Here is a 27564-nt window from a genome sequence, read left to right as displayed (position 1 = left end):
TGTATTTGGACGGGCTCCTATATTTTATTGTAATTCACATTCTGGAAATTCATGACGGTAGAAAAAGAGAATGTTACAAATGTCCATCTAATTTTCTGCCTTTCCTCTTTTTCCCCATTATACATCAATGAGACCAGTCCCAAATGCTGCAAAAGACCAGTTTAAAGCAGACAGGATTTTCTTGATCAATTTGTTGTTTCATCTTTCCCAGGGTTATGAGATAAATTTGATTTTATTGCTATAAAACTATTTTTCCAACTTCTGCTACTCTAAAAGCCCAAAAAATTAGATTCTTGGCCTCTTTGAACTTTAAAACTGCTCCGTGATAAGATCTTCTCAAGGAGTAATGTTGTTTCTTCGAACTCACTATATTCCAGAAGGTCATGATTGTCAATTTATGTTAAATTTTTACAGCTTCTGACTTTGAAAGGAAGGTCTGAAACCATTCTCTGGAGTTTCTAATATGTGGATTGCTTCTTGTATGGATCAATCCAATCGTACAAAGGTACAGTAGACTAGACTTAATAGAATAACATCAAGTATGTCAAAGTTTAAAAACAAGGAATCACTGATAGAATCAGGATTGATGTCATCTGCTGCTGAAAACAATCTGTTGAATAAGATTTCTAGCTTGAAATCAATACAATTTTTATTCTCACTTCTGAATCCTAACGTATTTAACTAATAATGGCTCTCTGGTCAGAAACATCACATAATGAAGTGCATCAATAACTTTATAGTTTTCTCACCTAATACTCTGAACGGAAGAATTTAATGTTTCATCCTGCATGCTACTGGTTACGGTTGCTTCTCCTTCTGGGACAGCTTGTACTGGCTGTACTACATGAATAGTCCGGAAGAGCTGGGTAGGATATGGAGACTGTGTGGGCTGCACTGTCCTCAGAACTTCTGATGGCTGTGCAGCTTCTGCAGGATCTTTGGGTTTTGTAGCTTTAGAATTTCCCGGCTTTAGAACTGTAGTGGCTCCTCCTTTTATCCCTGGACTTGAGGATACTCTCGATCTGCTTGCTTGGCTCCTACTTGAAGTAGTTGTTGAAGACAGTGATGGATCTGAAGACTCTATGCTGGAACCTGGATCCTCATCATCTATATAAATAAGATCTTTTGGCATTTCCTTGAACTGATACACCAAGCGCTGACCTTCCACTTTTGCCAGAATACCCCTTTGGTAATAGTACCTATTCAAAGCAGACAATTTTATCAATATTTTATTCAATTAAACATAAATTAAAATGATATTCAACAACATTAAAAATTCCCTAATAACAGAAGTCTCAAGTTGGAAACAAGTGGAAGAAGAATTTCAAAATGAAGGGTAGTTACTTTATATAAGATAGTATAATTAAACATACTGTTTTCTTTAAAAAAAAAAATTGTTTTTAATGTTTTTATATTTGAGAGAGAGAGAGAGAGAGAGAGAGCACAAGTAGGGGAGGGGAAGAGAGACAGAGACAGAATCTGAGGCAGGCTCCAGGCTCCAAGCTGCCAGCACAGAGCCTGATGCAGGACTCAAACCCACGAACCATGAGATCATGACCTGAGCCAAAGTCTGACACTTAACCAACTGAGCTACCCAGGGGCCCCTTCTCTTTTTTTTTTTTTTTAGTGTTTATTTATTTTTGAGAGAGAGACATAAAGAGAGAACACAAGCAGGCAGGGGAAGAGAGAGAGGGAGACAGAGAATCCAAAGTAGGCTCCAGGTTCCAAGCCGTCGGCACAGTGTCCAACATGGGGCTTGAACTCATGAAATAGCGAGGTCATGACCTGAGCCGATGTTGGACGCCCTGCTGACTGAGCCACCCGGGTGCCCCAAACACATTCTTTTCTAAATATATATAAAACACACATACTTACATAGAAAAACCCTTATTGCCAACTAAACCTAAAACCAGTTCTGATGAGGAGATTGTTGATAAAGTATATGGATTATACAGTGACCTATCTAGTTCACTTTTCTTCATCTCCCCTTCTTCCAACTTGCCGGAATACTCAAATCTACTACAAACCTCAAGAATTTAGGGGCTTTGTGTGGCTCAGTTGGCTAAGTGTCTGACTTTTGGTTTCAGTAAAGGTCATGATCTCATGGTTCACAGGCTGGAGCCCTGCGTTGGGCTCTGTACTGCCTTGTGGAGCCTGCTTGGGATTCCGTCTCCATCTCAGAGAGCAGGAATTAGAGCAGGGAAGGAGCACAGAGGGAGACAGAGGACCCAAAGTGAGCTCTGTGCTGACAGCAGACAGCCCAAAGTGGGGCTTGAACCCATGAACCCTGAGATCATGACATGACCCAAAGTCTGACACTTAACCAACCGAGACACCCAGGCACCACGATGATTGCTACTTCTGGTAAATCTTTCTCAAATAGATGTGTATCTTGAGAGAGAGACAGCACAGAAAAAACAAACTAATAGTGAGCTTAAGAATAAAATGATACCCTAGTTCAAAATTTCACAGTATCTAACATTATTCTTGAAGCATTTATTCAGGTATATAGATCATATCTGAGATTTACATTTAAAATCTTGGGGCGCCTGGGTGGCTCACTCAGTTAAGCATCTAACTTTGGCTCAGGTCATGACCTCACAGTTTGTGGGTTTAAGCCCCACATCAAGCTCTGTGCTGACACTCAGAGCCTGGAGCCTGCTTCGGATTCTGTGTTTCCCTCTCTCTCTACCCTCCCCCACTTACACTCTGTCTCTCTCTCAAATAAACGTTAAAAAAAAATTAAAGAAAATAAATAAAAATGCACCCTCTTATTAAGTACTTGCATTACCACTATTTGTTAACTTTGTGCTGAATTCAAGTTTAATGGCTCCAAACATATGACTCCTGTGGTCAATTTAAATTTCTGTTGATGGTTTGCATTTTTTAGTCCCTTTATAAGGAAACTGTCTGTTATTTGCATGAAAAAAATTTTTTGAAGGAAAACATTTTCCTAGATTGGAGTCAGATTTCAATTTAAATACATACTGATTTTTTTTTTTTTTTGAGAGAGAGAGAGACAGAGAGGGAGGGAGGGAGGGAGGGAGGGAGGGAGGGAGGGAGGGAGAGAATGAATGCATGCACAAGGGGAGGGGCAGAGAGAGGGAGACAGAGAATCCCAAGCAGGTTCGAGGTTTTGCACTGTCAGCACAGAGCCTGACCTGGGCCTCAAACTCAGGAACTGTGAGATCACGACCTGAGCTGAAACCAGAAGTCAGATGCTTAAGCAACTGAGCCACCCAGGCACCCCTAAATACATACTGATTTCTGTAAGTTGTGTGGTTTTAGTAATTCAATAATAAAATTCACCATTTTTGTAATCCTCTAACTTTTTAGAAGTTACCTACTTTGTAGTATTTAGGAAATAATATTCTTAACATAACGAACTACAAAAGCTTCATGTACCTGAGAGCTCTTCCCATGGTCTCGTAATTCATGTCAGGTTTGTTTTTGTGCTTTCCCCACAACCTGGATACTGCTTTGGAATCTACCAGTTTAAAAATGCCTTTTTCTCGCTGGGTCCATTTGATATATTTAGGACAAGTAGCTTTGTCCTGGAGCAGTGCCAGTAAAAACTCCCAAAGATAAATTGTGTTTCCTGAAACAAAAGCAATTTCTGTTGAACTGATTACAATTTCATTTGAAAGAGCAAAATTAAACACAACTAAAAGTCTTATGTAAGATGTCTGGACAGAGCAATCTTGGCAATTAGATTTGTGATAACTTAGGGAGAAAAAAAACACTTTGAGAGGAATTTTTTCTTACCTCTTTAAGAACCATTACCTAAGAAAAACAGTGAAAAAGAGTTGTACAAAACATTCAATAGTTGTTCTTTTTATATCAGAGCAAATGGATTGACCTTAATTTTTTTCATATTTGGGCAGCAGTTATGAAAATATGAAAACTTCAAAACAGTATTATAAAGTGTCTATGAACTGAAAGGCTAACCTGGCTGAACTCTCCCAAGAGACTCATTATTAAATGAAAGGACACACAGGTACATAAAAAAATCTCTTGAATGGAAAAGTGCCAACTGTACTTTATAAGCATGTGGCAGCAATAAGATCCATTTCAATAAGTCAAGAGAGCTGGTAGTTTTTCCTTACAAAATGCAGATATTTTAAAGCAATCTAACTGTTACTTGACCTATAAGTATTACAAGGAAATTATAGTACTTACCCTTACCATCTTTATTTTTCTTCTTCACAGATATGTTCGGCGTAGTGGCTGGGGAATCTGGTCGTGGAGGTTTTGTTTTTCTCCCTGAAAACAGAACAGCTCTGTGTAAGTATTTGCCCTCAAAAGTGAAAGAGAATGAACAATTTAGCTGTTTATAAATGCTATTTGGTCATTTATCTTAAATTTTAATGCTTTATACATGGATCACACATAATGGTCTCCTAAATGCTATTTACTCAAAAGGAAAATAACTTCAGTGAAATTTTATCATTAGCATAGGTTAGAGCACAAACACTTTATGTATATATCAGCTCATTTATAAAAATAAGGTTAAGTTTAAAACATTATATCTTGTCTTCGAGGGAACAAAACTGACAATGCTTTCTTAAAATTTGGGGGAACATTCTTGACGTTGATAAGACTGGGGCTCAAAAAATAAGCCATACAAGTTTGTCTGTTGGTTACATAAGCTTTTTATGGTAGGAGAAGTTGACTTTTAGCTTTTCTCACATGTGCATACACGTAATTCTCAAATACTAGAAACGTCCCAAAACTTTAGAGATAGAAAAATATGTGAGGCAAAATTTTGGTGAACCATATAGTCTATTTTTATTTTCCTATGTATTTTTAATCATCTTATTTTTCTGTATTTCTTTTAATTCACACAAAACAGTTTTGCACATTATATAAATTATAGTTATGCTTCATTCAATCTCTAAACAAGTCCATTCCAACAGTGTTAAATGTAGTTTGTGCAACCTTAGTCTGGCTCAACCAACTATTCTAAAGCCTTGTTTGTGATCTTCTTTTGCCATTTCTCTAGGAACACAACTTGGTGGCAATGTTGCCTGAGATTTAGGTTGAGATGATCATGCTGTTCGAATAGACTACCGTTCTATACATAAGAAACCAATGAAGATTAAGCATAAATGGACACCTTAGTTAGCATATTTTGTCCCAACATTCTTCAGGCTCTATCTGGTCTAGGTCACAAGGGTAAATTCTGGATTAGTGCAAGGTAGAGCAAGAACTTAGAAGAACAGAATTCTAGAGATAAAGTCATTAGGTTAGTTAAGAACACATCCCCAAGCTGAATAGGAAAAATTTCTAAAGGTGCATAAGAGGATCAAAAACAGATCACTTTTGAGGAGTGATCTATACATAAGAAACCAATGAAGATTAAGCATAAATGGACACCTTAGTTAGCATATTTTGTCCCAACATTCTTCAGGCTCTATGTGGTCTAGGTCACAAGGGTAAATTCTGGATTAGTGCAATGTAGAACAAGAACTTAGAAGAACAGAATTCTAGAGATAAAGTCATTAGGTTAGTTAAGAACACATCCCCAAGCTGAATAGGAAACATTTCTAAAGGTGCATAAGAGGATCAAAAACAGATCACTTTTGAGGAGACTGGGTGGTTCAGTTGGTTAAGCATCCAACTCCCCTGCTCTCACAAAGTCACTCTTCAGGCCCCTCTCAATGCATAAATATAAAACCTAGTCAGCCAGGTATCGTGACTTCCATCACTGCAGGAATCTGCAGAGAACAATTCATGAGGCAGACACCTCTGGGTGACCACGTTAATGATAACAAATACTAGAAGTGAAGATATTAGAAATATTAGTTAGCTCCTATCCCTCCTACCCTCTTATTTTATGCTTTCTATTTACCTACCTTTTCTGATATCATTTTCTTCTTCCCACTGTTTTCATCACTAGTTTCAGTCAAGACAGAGACCGTTAGTAAACCTATCCAATACCCATCCTTTCCACTGGCTTCCTTACTATTCAAGATGGCAATGTGCACAGCTTCATGTGAGTTATACATTAGTTGGGTATAGAATTTTTGGTTGACAGTTATTTCTTCTTAATACTTTGAAGATAGCCAACACTCCCATCCTCTACTGGGAGCTTCTAAGCTGCCAATCTAAAAATCAATCCTCTTCAAGTTTCTCCTCTGGTTAGTTCGTTGTTTCTTCTTCTTCCTCTTCTTCTTTTTTGGGCGGGGCGAGGGGAGTGCTGTGTTTTGCATTTTCTATAATGTATTTAGATCTGGACTTCTTTTAGTTATGCTACTCAGGATTCAGCATGCTGGGATGTCACTTTGGAAAACTCTCAGTCATTACCTTTGAATGCTGCCTCCTCTTGCTCTACATATTCTCTTTTTCTGGACCTTTGATCAAACATGTAGACCTTTTCATTCAATCCTCACATCTCTGACTTCCATGTTTTTTATTCTACATCAGATCTATATTGGAACTCATTATTGCTTTTAAACAGTGACTAATCTGCTGTTTAACCTATATATTATGTGTTCTACTTGGTTCCTTATGACATCAGTCTTCCACTATTAATTAGGATGTTAGTCTTTCACGTTAAAAATAGCTTTACAAAGTATAACAGATATACAATAAATTGCATATGCTTAAAGTCTATAAGTCGGTATCTTCCAACATGTTTTTACCTGTGAAATCATCACTATGTTCAAAACAGTGAGCATATCCTTCCCTCCCAAAAGTACTTTGTACCCCTCTGTAAGCCTTACATCTTACCTCTCCCACTCTGCCCAATCCAAAGGTAACCAACTACTCACATATTTTCTGTCATTATATATTAGTTTCAAGTTTGCACAATTTTATATAAATAGAAACATATATATTAAAAAATCTGTCTTCTTTCCAAATTGGCATAATTATGCTGAGATTCATCCATTTTTGTTGTATGTATCAATAGTATACTCTATTTTATTGCTGAGTGTTACTTCATTGTACAGGTATACCACAAATTTATTTAATCAGCAGTTGATAGACATTTGGGTTGTTTCAAGTTTGGAGCTATTATTGCAAAGAAAATTGCTAAGAACATTCATTCATGCATACGTCTTTCTATAAACGTATGGCTTCATTTATTTTGGGTAAACACTCAGTAGAAGAATGGCTGGGTTACATGTTAAGCATGCATTAAATGTTTTAAGAAATTGCCAAACTGAAAAAAGAAAGACAGAAAGACAGAAAGAAAGGAAGGGAAAAAAGAAAAAGAGGAAACAAAGAGCGAGCCAAACAAACAATAAAATTCTCTATGCAGTAAGGTGGGGTAATCATAGGGCTCACCCTCATTTGTTTCCTGTTTCTCAGAGATCACTTGCTTTTGTTGACCGATACCCACTTTTTAATAGCACTTTTTCATACATTTTGTCTGTATTTTCAAGTTGTTTAAATAGGAAAGTAAATCCAGATTCTGGAGATTTTTTAATTAAAAATTTTTTCCAGCTTTATTGAGATATAATGACATATAGTTGTGAATCTTTAAGATGTACAATGCGGGGCGCCTGGGTGGCGCAGTCGGTTAAGCGTCCGACTTCAGCCAGGTCACGATCTCGCGGCCCGTGAGTTCGAGCCCCACGTCAGGCTGTGGGCTGATGGCTCAGAGCCTGGAGCCTGTTTCCGATTCTGTCTCCCTCTCTCTCTGCCCCTCCCCCGTTCATGCTCTGTCTCTCTCTGTCCCAAAAATAAATAAATGTTGAAAAAAAAAAATTAAAAAAAAAAAAAAAAAGATGTACAATGCAATGTTGTGATACACTTCTATGTTGTAAAATGATTACCACAGTAGGGTCAGTTAATATACCATCACCTCACATAATAATTACTTGGTTGTGGGGGTGTGAACATTTAAGATGTTAGCAACTTCCTCTATTAGCAACTTTTAAATATACAATACATATTGTACTGTTAACCAAAGTCACCACACTGTACATTAGGTCCCCATACTCATTTTATACCTGGAAGCTTATATCCTTCATTGACATCTCCCCATTTCCTCCTCCTAGCAACCATCGTTTTTCTCTCTGCTTCTAGGAGTTCGGCTATTTCAGATTCCACATGTGAGAGCACACAATATTTGTCTTTCTCTGACTTACTTCACTTAGCATAATACTCTCAAGGTCCACCTATGTTTTTTAATGTGCAATGAACATGGGAATACAGGTATTGCTTTGATATCTTATTTTCATTTCTTTTGAATATATGTATCCAGGTGTAAGATTGCTAGGTCATATGGTTATTTGTAGTTTTAACATTTTGAGGAACCTCCGTGCTGTTTTCCATAGTGGCTGTACCAATTTACATTCCCACCAACAGTGCACAAGGGTTCCTTTTTCTCCACATCCCTGCCAACACTCATTATCTCTTGCCTTTTTGATGACAGTCACTGTGACAGGTGTGAGGTGACAGCTTATTGTGGTTTTGATTTGCAGTTTTCTGACAATTAGTGATGTTGAGCATCTTTTCACGTACCTGTTGGCCATCTGTATGTCTTCTTTAGTCTATTCAATGTCTATTCAAGGCCCTCTGACCATTTTTTAATCAGTTTTTTTTTTGCTATTGAGTTGTAGGAGTTCTTTATGTGTTTCTGACTGAATATTAACCCCTTATCAGATATACGGCTTGCAAATATTTTCTCCAATTCTGTAGGCTGCCTTTCATTTTTTTGACGGTTTCTTTTGCTGTGAAGAAGCTTTTTAGTTTAATGTAGTCCCACTTACAATTTTTTCTTTTGTTGTCCCCAAATCATTGCCAAACCAGGTTCTGTCATTCCATGTTGTCTGGAAGAAGACATTCCACCCGGTATTTTTTTAACAGTCTCATTCTTTGACTTTGTTTTTCATTCTTTTGCCTTAATAATTGCAGTCATATTCACTGAAAGTTTGTATTTGATAATTCGACTGTCTTAAGTTCTTAGAGAAGTAATCCTAGACTCATTCTATGTCTTCTGCTTCTCATTCAGGAATTATCTTCCTTATGTATTCCTTAATACTGCAATGTGAGCTCACCTCAACTTTGTTTTATTTGCTTTATTTGAGGAAATTCTATGCAGCTCAGGTTAAATGTAGGACTTGCCAGAGCAGTTTTACAAGAGCTTTTGCCTGGTACCCCAAGTTATTACCAGCCTGGGTACACTTTTATGTTAATTATGTTAAGTATGGCTGGGAATGCACAAGTGCCTTGGACATCAAGACTGACATAACGTCTCAGCCCTTCAGTGTCAGTTCATTCTTAGTGTTTCTATTTCCCTCTTCAGTTTTGGCTCTTGGATTTACCCTTACTTTTATGTGAAGTTAAGTTACTGGGTGGTTGGTGATTAACCAAGATATTAAACTCAAAATATTATACAAGCTGGAGTAGAATCAGAAGGCAATAAAATGGAAAGAGTGTCAGACTTTAGTATGCAGATATGGTCCTAAATTCGTGAAAAGTTAAAAACTCCCTTTAAAATTTAAATCTAATTAAAATCTAACATTTTCCTCTTCAATTACTTACCTGTTGATTTCCAATTCATTATTTTTCCCACAGGAATCTTATATTGGAATCTATGCTAGTGATTTTTCTAACTATGTCCTTTGGAAGGAAGCTAACTTCCCTTACACCAACCTCTTACTGAGTTTGGATAAAAGGGTTTAGATAAAAGGTTGAGGCTTTAATTTTTTATTGAATCTAATATGGAGATATACCTTTTATGTTTTGTACCCTCATTTTTTATTATGTGAGTTTTAATTGGTGTAGAAATATCCTTGAATAAACATTATGTTTAGATTCCACTTCAAGACTTGACTGTTTGCCCTAAACAAATTAACCACCCACCTTTCTTTCTCTTAGGTTGTTCTGGTGACGATGTTCCTGGTGAGTGTGCATAGGTCTCTTGAACCTGCTGAGTTTCCACCACTTCAGGAATCCCATCTAATGTGACGGATACATGGGTGATTGGGGCAACAACAATGTCATCTTCAGATGAACTAAATATATTATTATCTAATGGAAATAAAATAACTAATTATAATCAACTTTGTATCATCAAAATAATTTCATCACATAATTTCCTGTTTCTATGAAGATTAAAGTAGAAATAAAATCATGAAATCTAGTCTCTTTTTATTTCTTCTGTCCTAAATCAGACACTCTAAGTTAGACCAGGCTTGACAGGACTAATTCAATGCCTTCTCTGACTTCTATCACCAGTCAATCTTGTTTCTCTTCTCCATTCTTCTCATTGCTGCTAAAGTTATTCTCTGAAACCCAAGTCTGGTTTGACCATATTATTCATTCTGTAAAACTTTATATGCTGAAAATTAGAAGAAGAATAAAATTGACTTATTTTCCCATAGTTTACAGGGGAAAAAAGATAAGAAAACCCAAACTCCACAGCATGCCATGTGAAGCTTGTACAATTTGGATCAAACCTACTTTTCCAATCTCATCTCCTGCCTACCAAGAAGGCAGCTATACCAAAGCTATACTTCAGCTAAACCAAAGCATTTTTATCCAGACATTTCTCTCGTTTTTACAGGTCTGTGTCTCTGGCTCAACCCATTCTACCTTGAATGCCCTTCCCTATCCCCTCTAGCCACTAAAAGTTTATCTTTTATATCCCAGGTTAGAAAATTCCTTCCATAAAGCCTGTCTCTGATATTTCCAACCAGAGTCCTTTTTCCTTCCAGAACATGCTGCTATCCCTCCCATGGCCTTTATTTTTGGCTTTTACAGTTATTTACATAAATATCTTCAAAATTAATCTGTGAACTGGAGGAAAAAATAGTATCTGTTCATTCGTATATCACATTATTGCCTAATGCACTGTCACGCATACAGAAAATATTCAACATCTTAAACTGATTTAGTAATAATTGACTTAAATTAATAAATTAATGAGTTTGACTACTTTCTTGTCAGAAGAGCTCAAAGGAGAACATGGATTTAGAAATAGATGGACAGGGGCACCTGGGTGGAAGAGTTGGTTAAGTGTCCAACTCTTGATTTAGGTTCAGGTCATGATCTCATGGTTCAAGATCGAGAGAGGAAATCAAGCCCCGTGTCAGGCTCTGAGCTGACAGAGTGGGGTCTGCTTGGGATTCTCTTTTTCCCCTCTCTCTCTGCCCCTCCCCTGCTCACATGTGCACACACACTCTCTCTCTCAAAATAAATAAATAAAATTTTAAAAAACGTTTAAAAGCAGATCAATAATGTGGCAGTGAATTTTCTGCCATGAGGTGTTAGAAAATTTTTCAATGAATTTTTGCCTATTCACTAGTGAATACCTATAGAGATCATTAAATTATAATAGTCTGGGCCATAAATACCCTAATACTTCTACCAATCAGGTTAAGAGAATAAATTCTGCAAAATCTGCTGACGACTAAATACTTTTTTATTCCTGAAGATCTCACTCTCCAATTTTTTTTTTTTAAAGTCTTGTTTACCTGAATACTTTAGTGAAGGTGTCCTAACTAATACTGTACCCTAAAATGTGCTTGGGACACAAAAAATATAAAAACCTAATCTCTGGTCTCTTGGTATTTACCATCTCTAATAACAAGCAATGGCAAGAACAAGTTTTCAAAGTATATTCACATGAACAAACCAAACACATGAACACTCACTTATTCGTTTTTCATCCAACATAGGGCCAGGAGAATCCATATTGAGGAGCGCCTCAGCAGCCTCAATTGTTTCAATCGTCTCATCCCCATTATGACAGGAGGCTTCAACTACAATACATTTAAAGAAAACACAAGTTAGCTATAAGACATCTATTGCACAAAGATGTCTTGAACCTGGATACATCACTTAATACTTCAGTTTATGTATACACTTTGTATCAACAAATAAAATCTGTACTGAATATGACTCTTAAGTATTTCTCTACTTTTTCTTAAAAAAAAAAAAAATCACACAAGGGGTGCCTGGTTGGTTCAGTTGGTAGATCATTAGACTCTTGATCTCAGGGTCGTGAGTTCAAGGCCCCATGTTGGGCTCAGAGATTATTTGAAAAAAATAAAAATTAAAAAGCTATAAAATAGAAATAAAAAAACTATACAAGATATGGGGTTTTTATTACCAAACAAAAACCTTTTGCAAGATGCTGAGAGGTAAAGAATAAGCGAAATAGAGCTCACATTCTGGAGGGAAAGCACTAGTTGTTTCTGTGATAATTCTTATTTCAAGAATAAATAAGATAGGCATGGACTTCAGTAGAAAGGGTCCAGGAATAATAGCCAGAAATCTCAGATGTGCCACTAAACTAGTATGTCACTGGGCAAGTCATTTTGTGCCCACAGATTTCATATTAGAACATGACTGAGTTGGTATTCGTAGGTCCCTTTCAGCTCTACCACTGACTTCAATACTCTTAGTTAACTAACAGGAATGAACATGGGTCTGTCAATCTCCAACTCTTTTCCCATTCTTCTATGACTGAATTGCTACCATCTCTAAAAAGTTTTAGTCATAGTCACATTATTAGGATCTAACCACCCTTTGATAATTAGTATTCTGGCACCATTCTCCTCTAGTGTGTACTGTAGAACACTAATTCCCCGACTGTGGATTTGACCAAGTATTTGAATGTTCTTAAAAAGCATTAATATGTAAATGAAAATTTAATCCAGGGACATGCTAGATACTTGACACATCTCTGAATCCCAGAAAGAAGTCCAAAATAGTTTCACAGTGAATTCCTGGATGGCTTTTAGTCACTTAGCTGTAGCATTAGCACCAAGAAAATACATAAAGAGCTATAAATGCCTTCTTTTCATGGATAAATTCAAGATTCTTAAATGTGATATTCATCATCCAACATCTCTTATACCTCCTCCTTGCTATATTCCCCCCTCAATATCTGTGGGAAAAATCACACATCACTTTTAAGTTTGTATGTGTATGTATGTATGTGTGAATATATAATCATGACTTTCAGATTCAGGGTTGGATTGAGAGTATGTAACTTGATTAATAAAAGCCCTTTAATTTTACACAAGATTAAACAGTAAATATTAAACAGTAAATCTAAACACAGTACTTGAAGTAAAAGTTCTTTGTTCTCAAATGAATGAAAGTGATAACTTACACACTGTACTACTCTATTCCTATTCAATTCAGAGAAGAACAAAATCATCTTTTTTATTAATGCTATAAACAGATTTTTAAGAAACTGATAACGTCTTTGAAATTTAGCTTAACTTTGCATTAGAATATTATATCAATTATCCTAAATATTTCTAAACCAGTTCATTGTACCTTTAGATCAAAGATCTTCAAGAACCTACAAAATTCTTAACTGACTCCAAGTGCCTAATTGGCAATATTGAATGCCTATCTCTCTTGAACAACTGTACTTGGAAATGTGGAAGATGCAATAGTATCAGACATGACCTTTTTCCTGTCTACTGGTAACGGTACTCAGGTACTATCTAAGAAAATAACAAACTGATTAATTTTGTGGTACAGAATAGACTGACTAGAGGCATATACACTTATAGGCAACATATATCCTTGTAAGTTAGGAAAGTTTTCTGAAGAGATGGCCCTAAGCTGAGTCATTTAAGACAGGATTTAAATATTTTGAGGAAAAGAGACAAATTAAAGCAAGAATAAAGTAGAAGCAAGGGCATTAGAATAAGTATTACACATTCAAAGAAAATGAAAGAACTAGTTAATGCCATTATAAAAGAAAATGTGCAACTGCTAAACACTGTTATAACAACAGCAGATTAGTTAACTTGCTTTTATACATTAATTTGATTGACTGCCTTCCCAAGGAGGAATGGGAATGGAAGGGAAAAACTGCTTGAAGAAGCAAAGAGCTGGGACAATTCCTGAAAGATGAATACAAAACAAAGAAGTTCAGGGTCATAAACTAGTCAGCTCCTCTCAATATAGGAAGAAACTCCTAACAAAGAATATTTTGTCTCATAAGATAATGGTTAACACTGGGAGTCCCCACAATCTGCCAAGCCAGAAGAGAAAATATGGAAGATGTATCTGCAGAATTCCAAATTTCAGCTAGTATCCTTAAAACCAAATATGTATAGGTCACATGGAAGTCAAGGAACAAGAAGATAGCCAAAATAAAAAGAGGCAGGATTTTAAAATAGCTTTAAAAAGCTGTTTTCAAAGGCTTTAAATTTCCCAAGTGGTCACATTTCTGAATTACTACAAAAAGGATCCAAGAGAATCTGAATAGATTGTTGGCTAGTTTTTTGGTTTCTTTTTCAACGTTTATTTATTTTTGGGACAGAGAGAGACAGAGCATGAACGGGGGAGGGGCAGAGAGAGAAGGAGACACAGAATCGGAAACAGGCTCCAGGCTCTGAGCCATCAGCCCAGAGCCTGACTCGGGGCTCGAACCCACGGACCGCGAGATCGTGACCTGGCTGAAGTTGGACGCTTAACCGACTGCGCCACCCAGGCGCCCCAAGTTTTTTAATTCTAAAAGTATATGTCCTTTTTACTTTCGTGTCAAGATGCACAAAACTTCATTAGGAGACTAATGATAGATAGAGACTACAGTCTTCATTAGGAAACTATTTCCCCTGATTGTAATGAAAAATAAATCAATTAAATTTTACTGCCATATTCTATAAATAGAAATGCTTAAAAGTCCAATTACTCCGTAGTAGTTAAAATCAGAAAAGATAAATACCTCACAAACTCTAGCAAAGTGATTAAAAGCAGAGCACTGTAACACCTCTTATTAAAAACTTAAGTGTCAGGGCACCTGGGGGACTCAGCAGGTTGAGCGCCTGACTCTCGGTTTTGGCCCCAGGGATGTGGGCCACAGATCAAGCCCAGCATGAGGCTTTGTGCTGAGGTGTGGAGCCTGCTTAGGATTTGCTCTCTCTCTCCCTCTGCCCCTCTCCCATGTGCTCCCCCCAAGTACTGTCATGCATGTGTGAAAAGCTCTCTCTCTAAAAACAAAACAAAACAAAACAAAACAAAACAAAACAAAACAAAACAAAACACCTCAAGCCTTCTGAGGGCACCTGGCTGGCTCAGTCAGTAGAACACATGACTCTTCATGTCAGGGTTGTGAGATTGAGCCCCATGTTAGGTACACAGATTACTTTAAAACATAATAATAAATATAAAAACGTAAGCCTCCTATTTAAAATCTTGTAAATTTAAAGCTTAATAAAAAGCATATTATGGGTTCCTGGGTGGCTCAGGCGTCCGACTCTTGATTTCAGTTCAGGTTATGATCTCAACAGTTAGTGAGTTCAAGCCCTCCCTCCCTTTACCCCTCCCCCCATTCAGGGCGCTATGCTGACAGCCCAAAGCCTGCTTGGGATTCTCTCCCCCTCTTTCTCCGTGCCTCCCTTGCTTGGTTGCACTCTCTCTCTCTCAAAATAAATAAATTTAAAAGAAAAAAGAAAAGAAAAAGCATATTACTCCCTTTGTCAAGGCTTTGAAATTCTATGAATTGAGGAAAATGAACTACTAAAAGTAAATTTTTAAAAAATCCAGCAAATAAGGCACAAATAACTCCATAATTAATTACCATCTTCCAAATATTTATATAACTAGATATTTAATTACACAAACAAGTATAAAACAAGTTTGCTGGGTAGATGAAAATGATATAATTAGTTTGTATAATAATTTAATTGCCTAGTAAGAAAAAAACAAGAAGAATTTCAAACCCTTTGTTAAGCTTTTTCTAATAAAAAAAATTAAAACATATACAAAATAGAGAAAGTCATATAATGAACCCATGTATCAAGAGCCCAGCTTCAATACTTAATAGCCAATCTTCCTTCACCCATACCCCCCAGCCTAAAACACACACACTGGATTATTTTATTTTATTCTTAAAAATTTTTTAATGTTTATTCATTTCTTGAGAGACAGAGAGCATGAGTGGGGAAGGGGCAGAGAGAGGGTGGGGGACACAGAATCCAAATCAAGCTCCGGGCTCTGAACTGACAGCAGAGTCTGACGCGGGGCTCGAACTCACAAACCGCGAGACCGTGACCTGAGCTGAAGTCAGATGCTTAACTGACTGAGCCACCCAGGCACCCCTATTTTATTGTATTCTTTTAAAGTAGGTAGGGGCGCCTGGGTGGCGCAGTCGGTTAAGCGTCCAACTTCAGCCAGGTCACGATCTCGCGGTCCGTGAGTTCAAGCCCCGCGTCAGATCTGGGCTGATGGCTCAGAGCCTGGAGCCTGTTTCCGATTCTGTGTCTCCCTCTCTCTCTGCTCCTCCCCCGTTCATGCTCTGTCTCTCTCTGTCCCAAAAATAAATAAACGTTGAAAAAAAAAAATAAAAAATAAAGTAGGCTCCATGCCCAACATGGGGCTTGAATTCACAACCCTGAGATTGATAGTTGCATGCTCTACCAACTGAGCCAGCCAGACACCCCTCACACTGGATTATTTTATTATTTTATTCTTTAATGTTTATTTTTGAGAGAGAGAGTGTGAGCAGGGGAGGGGCAGAGAGAGCAAGACACAGAGGATCCAAAGCAGGCTCTGTGCTGACAGTAGCAAGCCTGATGTGGGGCTCAAACTCATGAACCATGTGTTCATGACCTGAGCTGAAGTCAGATGCTCAACCACTGAGCCACCCAGGCGCCCTTCACACTCGATTATTTTAAAGTGAAGCCCGGCCTATCGTTCAATTGTAAATATGACAGTATATATCTCTAAAAGACAATACCATGATCATACCTTTTAAAAATTTTATTTTATTTTATTTTATTTTTTTTTAATTTTTTTTTTTTAACGTTTATTTATTTTTGAGACAGAGAGAGACACAGCATGAACGCGGGAGGGTCAGAGAGAGGGAGACACAGAATCTGAAACAGGCTCCAGGCTCTGAGCTGTCAGCACAGAGCCCGACGCGGGGCTCGAACTCACGGACGGCGAGATCATGACCTGAGCCGAAGTCGGCCATTTAACCGACTGAGCCACCCAGGCGCCCCTAAAAATTGTATTTTAAATCAGTTATCCAGTTAATACTGAAATTTCTTTAATGCCTCAGTTTTCTAAAAAAATTTATTCAAATCAGGATCCAAACAAAGCTCATGCATTACATTTGGTGATACGTACCTCCTCCCTTTTTATTTTTCCTTTTTGCCATATATCTTTGAAGAAACAGTTATCTGTCTGTAGTTTCCCAGGTTTATGATTTTGCACACACCCCTGTGGTGCCACTCAGTATGCTCCTCCCTGGCCCATGTATTTCCTGTAAACTGGTAGCTATATCTAGAAGCTTGATTAGATTCTTTTTTTTTTTTTTTTTTTTTTGCAAAACTGATTCTATGTGCCTCCTGAAGCAGTGCTATAAAATCTGGTAGTTTTCATTCAGTACTGTTAAGATTGAGAACCAGGTTCAGGTGTTATCAGCCTGATCTTTCCATTATAAAATTCTCCATCAGCCTTAAATAACTGACTTTAGCAGTTATTGATGATATCTGCCTAAATCCATTGTTTACAAGGGATTCCAAAATGGTGATAATTCTAATCCTACCATTCCTCCAGTATTTGTTAGCTAGAATTCTCTATAAAGAACAACTTTCCTTCATCAACTAGTTATCTTGAACCACAGTTCATACAATAAAGGTAAATTAAATACTTGATATTTTTTACATTATTTACTGATTTTCAGAATAATAAATGGGCTTTCTAGCATCTTTATAGAAGATAGAAGTGGCCATTTAAAGTGGCCATTCAGTTACTTTTTAGCATCATTGAAAATATAAAGGTTTCGGGGCGCCTGGGTGGCGCAATCGGTTAAGCGTCCGACTTCAGCCAGGTCACAATCTCGCGGTCCGGGAGTTCGAGCCCCGCGTCAGGCTCTGGGCTGATGGCTCAGAGCCTGGAGCCTGTTTCCGATTCTGTGTCTCCCTCTCTCTCTGCCCCTCCCCCGTTCATGCTCTGTCTCTCTCTGTCCCAAAGATAAATAAACGTTGAAAAAAAATTAAAAAAAAAAAAGAAAATATAAAGGTTTTAACATATTATATTCTTCAATCCTTTGCAGTTGTAATTTTTTAAAAAGTTTACTTATTTATTTTGAGAGAGGGAAGAAGGAGTGTAGAGGCAGAGAGGGCGTAGAGAAAGAATCCCAAGCAGGCTCTGCACTGTCAGCACAGAGCCTGATGCAGGACTCAAACTCATGAACCGTGAGATCACAACCTGAGCCAAAACCAAGAGTTGAATGCTTAGTCAACTGAGACACCCATGTGCCCCTGCAGCTGTAATTCTTTTTTTTTTTTTTTTAATTTTTTAAATGCTTATTTTGGGGGGAGGGGGGGGTGCGGGTAAGGTCAGAGAAAGGGAGACACCGAATCCGAAGCAGGCTCCAGGCTCTGAGCTGTCAGCACAGAGCCTGACGCAAGGCTTGAACTCACGAACTGTGAGACAGTGACCTGAGAAGTCAGACCCTTAACTGAGTGAGCCACCCAGGTGCCCCTTAATTCTTAATCAACCTCTAAACGTCCCATCTTCAGCCACTGGGAACTAAAGCTGGGGCCTGGGTCTTTCAGACAAGACCCAAGTAATAGTTTTGTGCCTTCTGGGAAAAGATATATTACAGGCTATTCTTGTACATTTCCCATCCCAAACCCAGAACCAGTAGTTTCTTCTGGCTATCCTGGTATTGTTAGTGAAAAATTTACTCAGAGACCATAATTTATACACTAATTTGAGGAACTTAAAACATATACATTTTGAAGGGTTTAAAATTATTCTGAAGAATTTTAAACATTCGAACATAAACAGAATAATACAACGAACTTCTGTGTCTTCATCACCCAGCTTTAACAATTATCGACTCATGGCCAATCTTGTTTTATCTATATCTCCATGCTCTCCTCTTCCTTATTATTTTGATGTAAATTCTAAACATCCTAATATTCCGGTAGTAAATATTTTATAATATCTAAAAGATAAGGGTTCTGTTTTGAAAACGTAAAAATACCATTATCAAACACTTTTTAAAAATCTGTATTTCCTTAATATCAAATAGCATACAAATGTCCAACTGTCTGAAATATCATATATGGCAGATGGTGGGAGGAGGGTTGATAGTTGTTGTTTGAATCAGGATTCAAATAAGGTCCTCACAGTGCAACTGACTGATAAGTTTCTGAAGTTTCTTTTCATTACTATGTCACCTTCCATCTCTCTTTTTTCCTTGCAATTAAACCAAGAAATTTGTCCTGCAGAGTTTCCCCGTCTAGATTTTGCTAATTCTACTCCTATTGTATAGTTTAACATGTTTTTTCTACATTTGCTTTAAACTGGTAATCAGTTCCGAAGGCTCAATCAAACTCTGGTTAAATTTGGGGGGCAGGGAAGGCTATTTTTTATATGTGATAATTAGCTGGAATACCACAATAAAGAGAAACTTCTCATTTAATAATCTAGTTACTCAGTATATAGTTGAAACAGGGAAAGGAGAATAAATGTGTGATTCTTAACAGTTTTCAAAACAGCTTTTAGCATCACCTATTGGTGACCATTTTTTTGTGTGTGTAGCATTATGAGATCATGGATTTAAACATATTAGATATGTTTCAACTACTGGTTATTGTCCTTATTAATACTCAAGTTGTCCTATGTTTGGCTAAAAAATATTTGTCTTTGTTTTTTTAGAGAAGAAAATCGATCCTGAGTTCACACTAATATTTTCAATTCAAATGTAGCATTATAGAATTTAGTTTTGGAATTATGTATTTATACTGTGTGTTTACATAGAATTTATAGGATTATAGAATTTTTATTTAACTTTGCAATTTAACATTTGTATATCTTATTTACTCTCTAAATCTTGGCTTCTTATGACATTAACTTCATTATTTATTTGATTTGACCCTAACATCTCTCGCACACACACACTCACACACGCTTTTAAATAACAATAAAAATATTATGAAAACAATTTAAGATTCCTAAGCAGCTTTATTTTTATTTTTGCTTTTTAGGCTACATCTCATTAGGAAATGCACGACCTTAAAAATCACATCTCAATAGCTTAATGAGGTTCATCTGTTTTAGTGTGCTTCAATTTTCAGATACTGCTAATTTTTCCTCTTTTGGACTTAGTGTTGTTTTATAATTATGTGAACATTTACATGGTTCCAAAGTAAAAATGACAAAACAAAGTATGTTTAAAGAATCTATCTTTCATCCCTGTCCCTTCCTTTTCCCTGAAAGAAACCATTCCTATTGGTTTTGTGACTTTTTTTTTTTTAAGTTTTATTTATTTATTTTGTGAGAGGGCGTACAAGTAGGGAGGATGCAGAGAGAGAAGGGAACAGAGGATCTGAAGCAGGCTCTGTGATGACAACAGAAAGCCCAATGTGGGGTTTGAACTCACGGACCACGAGATCACAACCTGAGCTGAAATCAGATGCTTAACCAACAGAGCCACCCAGGCGCCCCAGGGGGTTATCAATTTTTTAAATATAAGCAAAGACACATACCATTTATATTCTTTGTTCTCCCTTAAATAAAAAGTAGTATACTATTTATGCTACCTGACCATTGCTTTTTTAACTTACTATACAGTAGAAATCATCCCACCGTTACATATAGAAATCACATCACCTTTTGTATTTCAAAAATGTGAGTCAAGCTAAATATGTTTAGTATCAATGTTAATTTAATAAACTTTGTTTATTCCATTCAGCTTCAGTGCTTAGATTGAGAAAAGCAAAATAAACGGGTACGTCCTACATGAAACAGGACAGAAAACCAAAAAAGTGCATCCAGCTTTTAAAAATATTTTGAAAATGTTAGCCCTTCATTAAATGGATAACAAACATTTCTTCTGGCAATAATAAAACCCGCTAAGCTATTAATGCACGCATTTTAAACCTTCTTCATAACAGATTAGCTGTGATCTAGCAACTAGCTAAAATCTATACCAAAGACAGAAGGCATGGATACTATGATAATTTAGGGAATAATTTATTAAATACATTTGAACTTACTAGAAATTACTAAAAATTGTTTGACCTCGTAAAAACAGAAAAGAATCCATATGAAAGAAGAGACACTTAACGGTATTACTTAATAAGAGAAGATTTATTAATGGATATAGTCATCACTGGTTACCTTTTATTTGAAAAAATATAATTTGTACCATCTCCACTAGTATTTTTACTTTTAGAACTTCAAAGGCTGGCAACGGAAGAAGAATCTCCACATACGTAAGAACTAATGGTCAAATGACTTTCAAAAAACCTTAACACCATGGGGCATCTGGGTGGCTCAGTTGGTTAGGCAACTGACTTTGACTCAGGTCATGATCTCACAGTTGGTGAGTTTGAGCCCTACATCGGGCTCTGTGCTGACAGCTCAGAGCCTGGAGCCTGCTTCAGACTCTGTCTTCCCCTCTCTCTACCCCTCCTCTGCTCACACGCTGTGTCTCTCAGTAATAAATAAATGTTAAAAAAAAAATTAAAAAAAAACTTTAACACCATAACCTTTTTTTTTTTTTAACATATATTCATTTTTGAGAGAGAGAGAGAGAGAGACAAGAGCATAACAGGGGAGGGGCAGAGAGAGAGGGAGACATAGAATCTGAAGCAGGCTCCAGGTCTGAACTGTCAGCACAGAGCCCAACGTGGGGCTCGAACTCACGGACTGCAAGATCATGACCTGAGCTGAAGTCAGATGCTTAACCAACTGAGCCACCCAGGCACCCCACACCATAACCTTTTTCTAAATGAAACTTTAGGTGGAACTCCAACATATGAGCACATAAAAGTGGTAGTTTACCATTATACATTTCTTTTATAGGTTCAGATATATATCAAATTTGATAGGAGATCAACCAATGATAAAATTGAAAGTATTTTGGTTAACATGAAAATCTGCAATCAGGGCACACAGATGATACCTGCAGTCTAATATAAGCCTCAAATGCATAAAAATAGTTCAACCTTTTTATTATTGAAAATTTCAAACAAAATCAAAATTATGGAACACAGTATAATGAATTCTCACATATCCATTTTCAGCATTAACCACTATCAACACATGGTCAATCTTCTTTCTTTCACCCATACTCCAATCACTGCCTCCAAGGCCCCCTCACACACATCACACCCACACCCCCAGGATTACTTTAAAGGAATCCAAGAACCATATTTTATCTCTAAAAATTTCAGCATGTGTATGGTATGTTACTGGCATACCTAAAAATATTAACAATAATTCCTTAGTATCATCTGAAGTGCTACCTGGGACTCACATGGACAGTTTATAAACTCTTCTTTCTCCATCTCTTTCTTTTCCCGTAGTTTCTGCAAAGCACAACATTCTTCCCTCCCTCACTTTGAACTTAGGAGGGCTACAGGGTTCTTTGCTTTCTTATGACATTGCTCAAATAAGGATGGAAGAGTTAAATAAAAGCTCAGGTTGGGAGATTGAAAAGGGAGAAGAAATATGCAAACAGCAAATGTGGTTTTTAAAACATGGCTTATTTTCTGGACCCATTAAATATCAGTTCTATTCTCTAGGAAGCATGGATCCTGTTTGTATCTTGTTATTGGCTATCTTCAAGTCTAAGCCCAAGATGGAAAGAAAGAAGTAATTCTTTCTCCTAAAGATCCAAGAGCCGCTTTCCTAGTCGGAATTTCTTCTCCAAGGACAATGTCTTCCTTGATGACTAAAACCAGGAATAAATACTCTTTCAGGGGAGACCCTTATTCCCAACCTACAGAGACAGCTGTAGCTTTTCACTAAGGCATCAAGAAATTACAACTGAATATACCAGAAAAACCCACTAGCTACACAACAGATATAGGTATAGCAATAGTCATTCTGTTATACAAAACACACAACTCAGTCAGTAATGAATAAAAACCTCTAACATAATTTAATTCCCCAATTGATAAGGAAAGATTTATCAAAAAACTTTCACTGGGTTCCTCTGAACAAAAAATGTGAATACTGGAGAACATGCTTTATAAAAAACATATACAAAAAGGACAATATAAAAATTAAGAGTTGTTTGTCAATGTTATCAGTGGGGACTCAGTCACTTGGTGTATAATCTTAGGCTAATCATTTCATTATACCTAATTTCAGTTTTCTTTTTCTGTTGTGAGACATGAGATAATGAACTTTTTAAAATTTACTATGTTAAAAAAATAAAATAAAATCTACTATGTTAATATGATGAGGAGACAATGCTATTTTGGTGGTATTCTTTGTCCAAATTACATTATCTCATTCCAGTCATGAGAAAATATTACACAAATAAAATTGAAGGACATACTACCATGTCTGGTCAGTACTCTTCAAAAGTCTCAAGGTTACTGAGAGACAAAGAAAGACAGAGGAACTGTTATAGACTGGAAGAGACCAAGAAGAAATAACTAAATGCAAAGTAAGATTCTAGACAGGATCTTGAAACGAAAAAGAACATTAGTTTGAAATGGTTGGCATGCAATAAAGTATAAGTTTAGTTAATGACATTGTGACTAATGCTAATATCCTATTATTTTCAAATTTAAGAATAAATATTCAAATAGCCTTTGCTTCCAAATAATTAATTTTCTCAAACATCTCCAACACCTACCTCTGGCCAAGACAGATGAATGTAAACGTATACAAATACAAATGCATGCACCAACTTCTAAAACTGATGAAAACAGCATTACCACCAGGTCACACTTCACAGTGAACTCTTCACATTTCTAATAGGCTACTAGTTCTGACTGAACCAGAAGAGAAGTCTTTTTTAAACCCTAGTACCTTAATCCTACATTTGGTTCATGGCCTCCTATTTTGCTTCCTGTGACAGCAGTAAAAGAAGAACCTTCCTATATTTTTCCCTACAAACAACTTCCTATTGTTACTGAGAATATAGAGCATGGCATATTAAGTGCTCAGTGAATGCCTGACAAATCAGGTTGGCTTGGTTCTCCTTACATACCTCTATTTTGCCACATTCATCCCAACATATTTAGGAAAAAAGGAAGAGGAGGTGAGAAAGCACTACGAAACTCAGGTAGATGAGAAAGAAAATATGATTTCCCTCTCCCTACAGGGCTCTAGCCTCTTGAAACCAAGTTAGGGACTCTTATGCCCCAAAAATCACAGGACTGAGAAACTGCCCCAAACTATGCTAAAGTACGGTGCTGCTGGGGACACACCTGTGAGCGTGATGTCATCGTCATCTTCATCTATGATTTCTTCCTCGGCAACATCCAGGGAGCTCTCAGTAATCATGTCATTGGGCTCTTCCACACAGGCTAGACCCGCATAACTATTGAGAATATCAGCACCAGGAACATGTTCCACAATTACAGCAGGAAAAATAGCTGGATCACCAAGCTGGGAAGAGTGAGGGGAAAAAAAGAGGATTAACAAAGTGTTTGCTTTTGTTAAATACAACCAAAAAATATTTTCTGCTGGACATCAATTTAGTTTTTATATCATCAGTTACTGAAATCTTGACAATATTTCTGGGCTGCAGAGAATGTGTATCTATTAAGGATAAACTTTTCTTATCAATCTTGAGGCTTAACCAAATTTTCATTGGAAAATCCTACAACATACTTTTAAACCACATTAAATAAAAAAACCTAGTATCATTAATTCATAAAAAGTGGCATACCAATGAAATGTACAATTAAATACAATCTCAACAAAAGTTTGACAGGAAAAAAAAACCCACATAAACTTAATAAATGTTACATTGTCACTGGCACACATGCTGTGTTTAACAACAGCTTTTCACTCAAATGGGGAAATTAACTTTCATTTTCTATTTGGTCATACATCATGTAATTTTAGATCATGTCTATCACGATCTTTCTGTATTATTATTTCAATTTTTTCTGGTTTAAGAGTGGTAGAACCTCCTCCCTTAACCCGAGATAATTCATGTATATTTCCAGATACATGAATATTACCTTATATACAGAGTACAATTATCAAAACACTAATATAGTACTAAATTTAATCTATAGAGCCTATTCAAATTTCCCCAATTGTCTCACATTCTTTTAGTTATTTATTTTTAAATTTATTTACTTATTTATTTAGAGTGTACACACACAAGCATGTGACCAGGGAGGAACAGAGAGAGAATCTGAAGCAGTCTCCATACTGTCAGCACAGAGCCCAACACGGGACTCGATCTCACAAACTGTGAGATCAAGACCTGAGCCGAAATCAAGAGTTGGATGCTTAATCAACTGAGCTACCTGGGTGCCCCCACTTAACGTCTTTAAAACACACACACACACACACACACACACACACACACACACGAAAAAGGGGCACCTGGGTGGCTGAGTTAAGCGTACAGCTCTTGACTTCGGCTCAGATCATGATCTCATGGCTTGTGAGTTCAAGCCCCCCATCCGGCTCTACACTGGCAGTGCAGAACCTGCTTCGGATTATCTTTCTCTCCTTCTCTGCACCTCCCCGACTCATGTGCTCTGTCTCTCTCTCTCAAAATAAATAAGTAAACTTAAAAAAAAATGGGAAAAAAATTCTAGTTCAGGATCCAATCTAGGATCATACATTTCATTCAGCAAATAATTGTATTTCTCCATGGCAACTCCTTTAATACAAATAATTTCTTTAATCTGAATCAGTTCTTCAGCTTTTCTTTCTTTTTTTATGATTTTGACACTTTTGAAGAGTACAGGCCATTTGTTTTATAAACGTCTCCCCCATCCCAATTTGGATATGCATGGTATTTTCTCATGATTAGATCAACTTGCATTTTTGGCAAAAACACCAAAGAAGTAATGCTGTGTCCTCATTAAGAGGTCCAAAATACGTACATATTTGTCCTATTACTAGTGATACTAACTTTGATCACTTAGTTAAGATGGTATCTACCAGGTAACTAACTATAAAGTTACTATTTTTCCTTGCATAATTAGTAAGTATCTTATGGGAAGACAGCTCAAGACCATGTAAATATCCTGTTTCTTGAACATATTCCCATAAAATACTATCTTCTTCTGTTTTTTAATGTTTATTTATTTATTTTGAGAGAGCATGCGCACACAAGCATGAGCAGGGGAAGGGCAGAGACAGAATCTCAAACAGGCTCTGCACTCTCAGTGTGCAGAGCCCAATGTGGAGCTGGAACTCACAAACCACGAGATCATGACCTGAGCTGAAGTCGGACGCTTAACCAACTGAGTCACTGAGGCGCCCCCAAGTATTATCTTTTAAAATGTAGGAAACTGAGGGTCAATGGGGGGTAGGAGGGAGGGGAGGGTGGGTGAAGGGTATTGAGGAGGGCACCTTTTGGGATGAGCACTGGGTGTTGTATGGAATTTGACAATAAATTTCAAAAAAAAAATTTTTAAATTTTTAAAAAATGTAGGAAAAAGTTCCTGCCAATATGTAATAATGTCAGGTGTTTTGTAATTTTCCTTGAGTAAATTTACTGTGTTGAAATTATTAGTTATGATTTCATTATAACTTACCAGCCTCAATCTTTTAAAATTAACATGTTTGTAGCACTGCCCATGGAGGTTAAATGCTACTTCTATCATAAGAATTTAACTTCTATCATAAACATCACAGGTGCTAACCTGTGAATTAAGGTGCTAACCTGATGAATTAAGACATCACAGGTGCTAACCATATTAACTGTGCTCTGAAATTTATGGCTAATAACCCTAAAACATATTTGGATCATTTTATTTCAAAATGTTTCTTCCTATTTCAAAAAAGAGGAAGTTAGAAGTAACTGGCTCTCCGTAAGTTTTAAAACACCAAGTAGGAGACTCAGACATTGCACCATAAAACCCAGACACATGAGAGAAAGTATATAAAATGGCCAAAGCATAGCCATTTGGCTTTCCCTTCCTCTTTTTTAAGAGGTGAATGCTGCACATTCAACCTAGCATGAACATTTGCTCATTGAAACATCTCTTCTCTCTTAAGAGCTCAAGTTAAGCTCCTAGTCTTCTAATGAGGCTGAGCCCATGAATGATTTAATTTTCACATGATTTCGTTTTATGCTGCAGCAGCTTTCTGTACCAGGTAAGAACAGGGCTTATCACCTCCATCCATTGGCAGAGGAAGAATCAGATTAAGAAATTTACCCAAGGTCACCCACGAAGTCAGAGACAGAGACATGTCAAGGCAATTCACAGGAGCAGTCCTCACCCAAATGAAACCAAAGTTTTACTGCCTATTCAAAAAATACTTGGCTTCTGAAATTTGGGGTAGTGAGTGTTAAGCGCAACAGTAAAGCAAGGAAATTAGTTTCCTTTGAAGCAAAAGCTTAATTAAGAATGAAAAGGGACACATGGTTCTGTGATTTAGAAGGCAGCAACATGTGAAAAAGAAAGACTATGAACCATGAGAGCTCAGGCATTCTCCATCCGACTTTAAATTTTCCTCACTTTATTTATTTTTTAAAAAAAATTTATTTTTCAACGTTTATTTATTTTGGGGACAGAGAGAGACAGAGCATGAACGGGGGAGGGGCAGAGAGAGAGGGACACACAGAATCAGAAACAGGCTCCAGGCTCTGAGCCATCAGCCCAGAGCCTGACGCGGGGCTCAAACTCACGGACTGAGAGATCGTGACCTGGCTGAAGTCGGACGCTTAACCGACTGCGC

General features: G+C 37.0%; 1 protein-coding gene across 7 annotated transcripts in view; it reads right to left on the bottom strand.

The window, feature by feature from the left end:
* ELF1 (E74 like ETS transcription factor 1) overlaps window positions 1–27564 on the bottom strand; it is a 112294-nt gene that overhangs the window by 7822 nt on the left and 76908 nt on the right. For 3 of the 7 annotated variants that reach the window (XM_043579898.1, XM_043579892.1, XM_043579907.1), the window contains exons 3-8: window positions 24117–24297; window positions 11610–11717; window positions 9817–9984; window positions 4180–4263; window positions 3406–3598; window positions 750–1199 (exon numbers count right to left, since the gene is read on the bottom strand). In XM_043579898.1, coding sequence (XP_043435833.1) covers window positions 750–1199; window positions 3406–3598; window positions 4180–4263; window positions 9817–9984; window positions 11610–11717; window positions 24117–24297 — 1184 coding nt within the window. The remainder of the gene's footprint in view (window positions 1–749; window positions 1200–3405; window positions 3599–4179; window positions 4264–9816; window positions 9985–11609; window positions 11718–24116; window positions 24298–27564) is intronic. The other 4 variants (XM_043579943.1, XM_043579934.1, XM_043579925.1 and 1 more) reach the window with 2 other exon arrangements.

The sequence above is a fragment of the Prionailurus bengalensis genome, chromosome A1, assembly GCF_016509475.1.
Source record: "Prionailurus bengalensis isolate Pbe53 chromosome A1, Fcat_Pben_1.1_paternal_pri, whole genome shotgun sequence".
Classification (NCBI taxonomy): Eukaryota; Metazoa; Chordata; class Mammalia; order Carnivora; family Felidae; genus Prionailurus; species Prionailurus bengalensis.
Note: the sequence above shows the minus strand (reverse complement) of the source record. Positions and strands in the feature narration are given on the sequence as shown.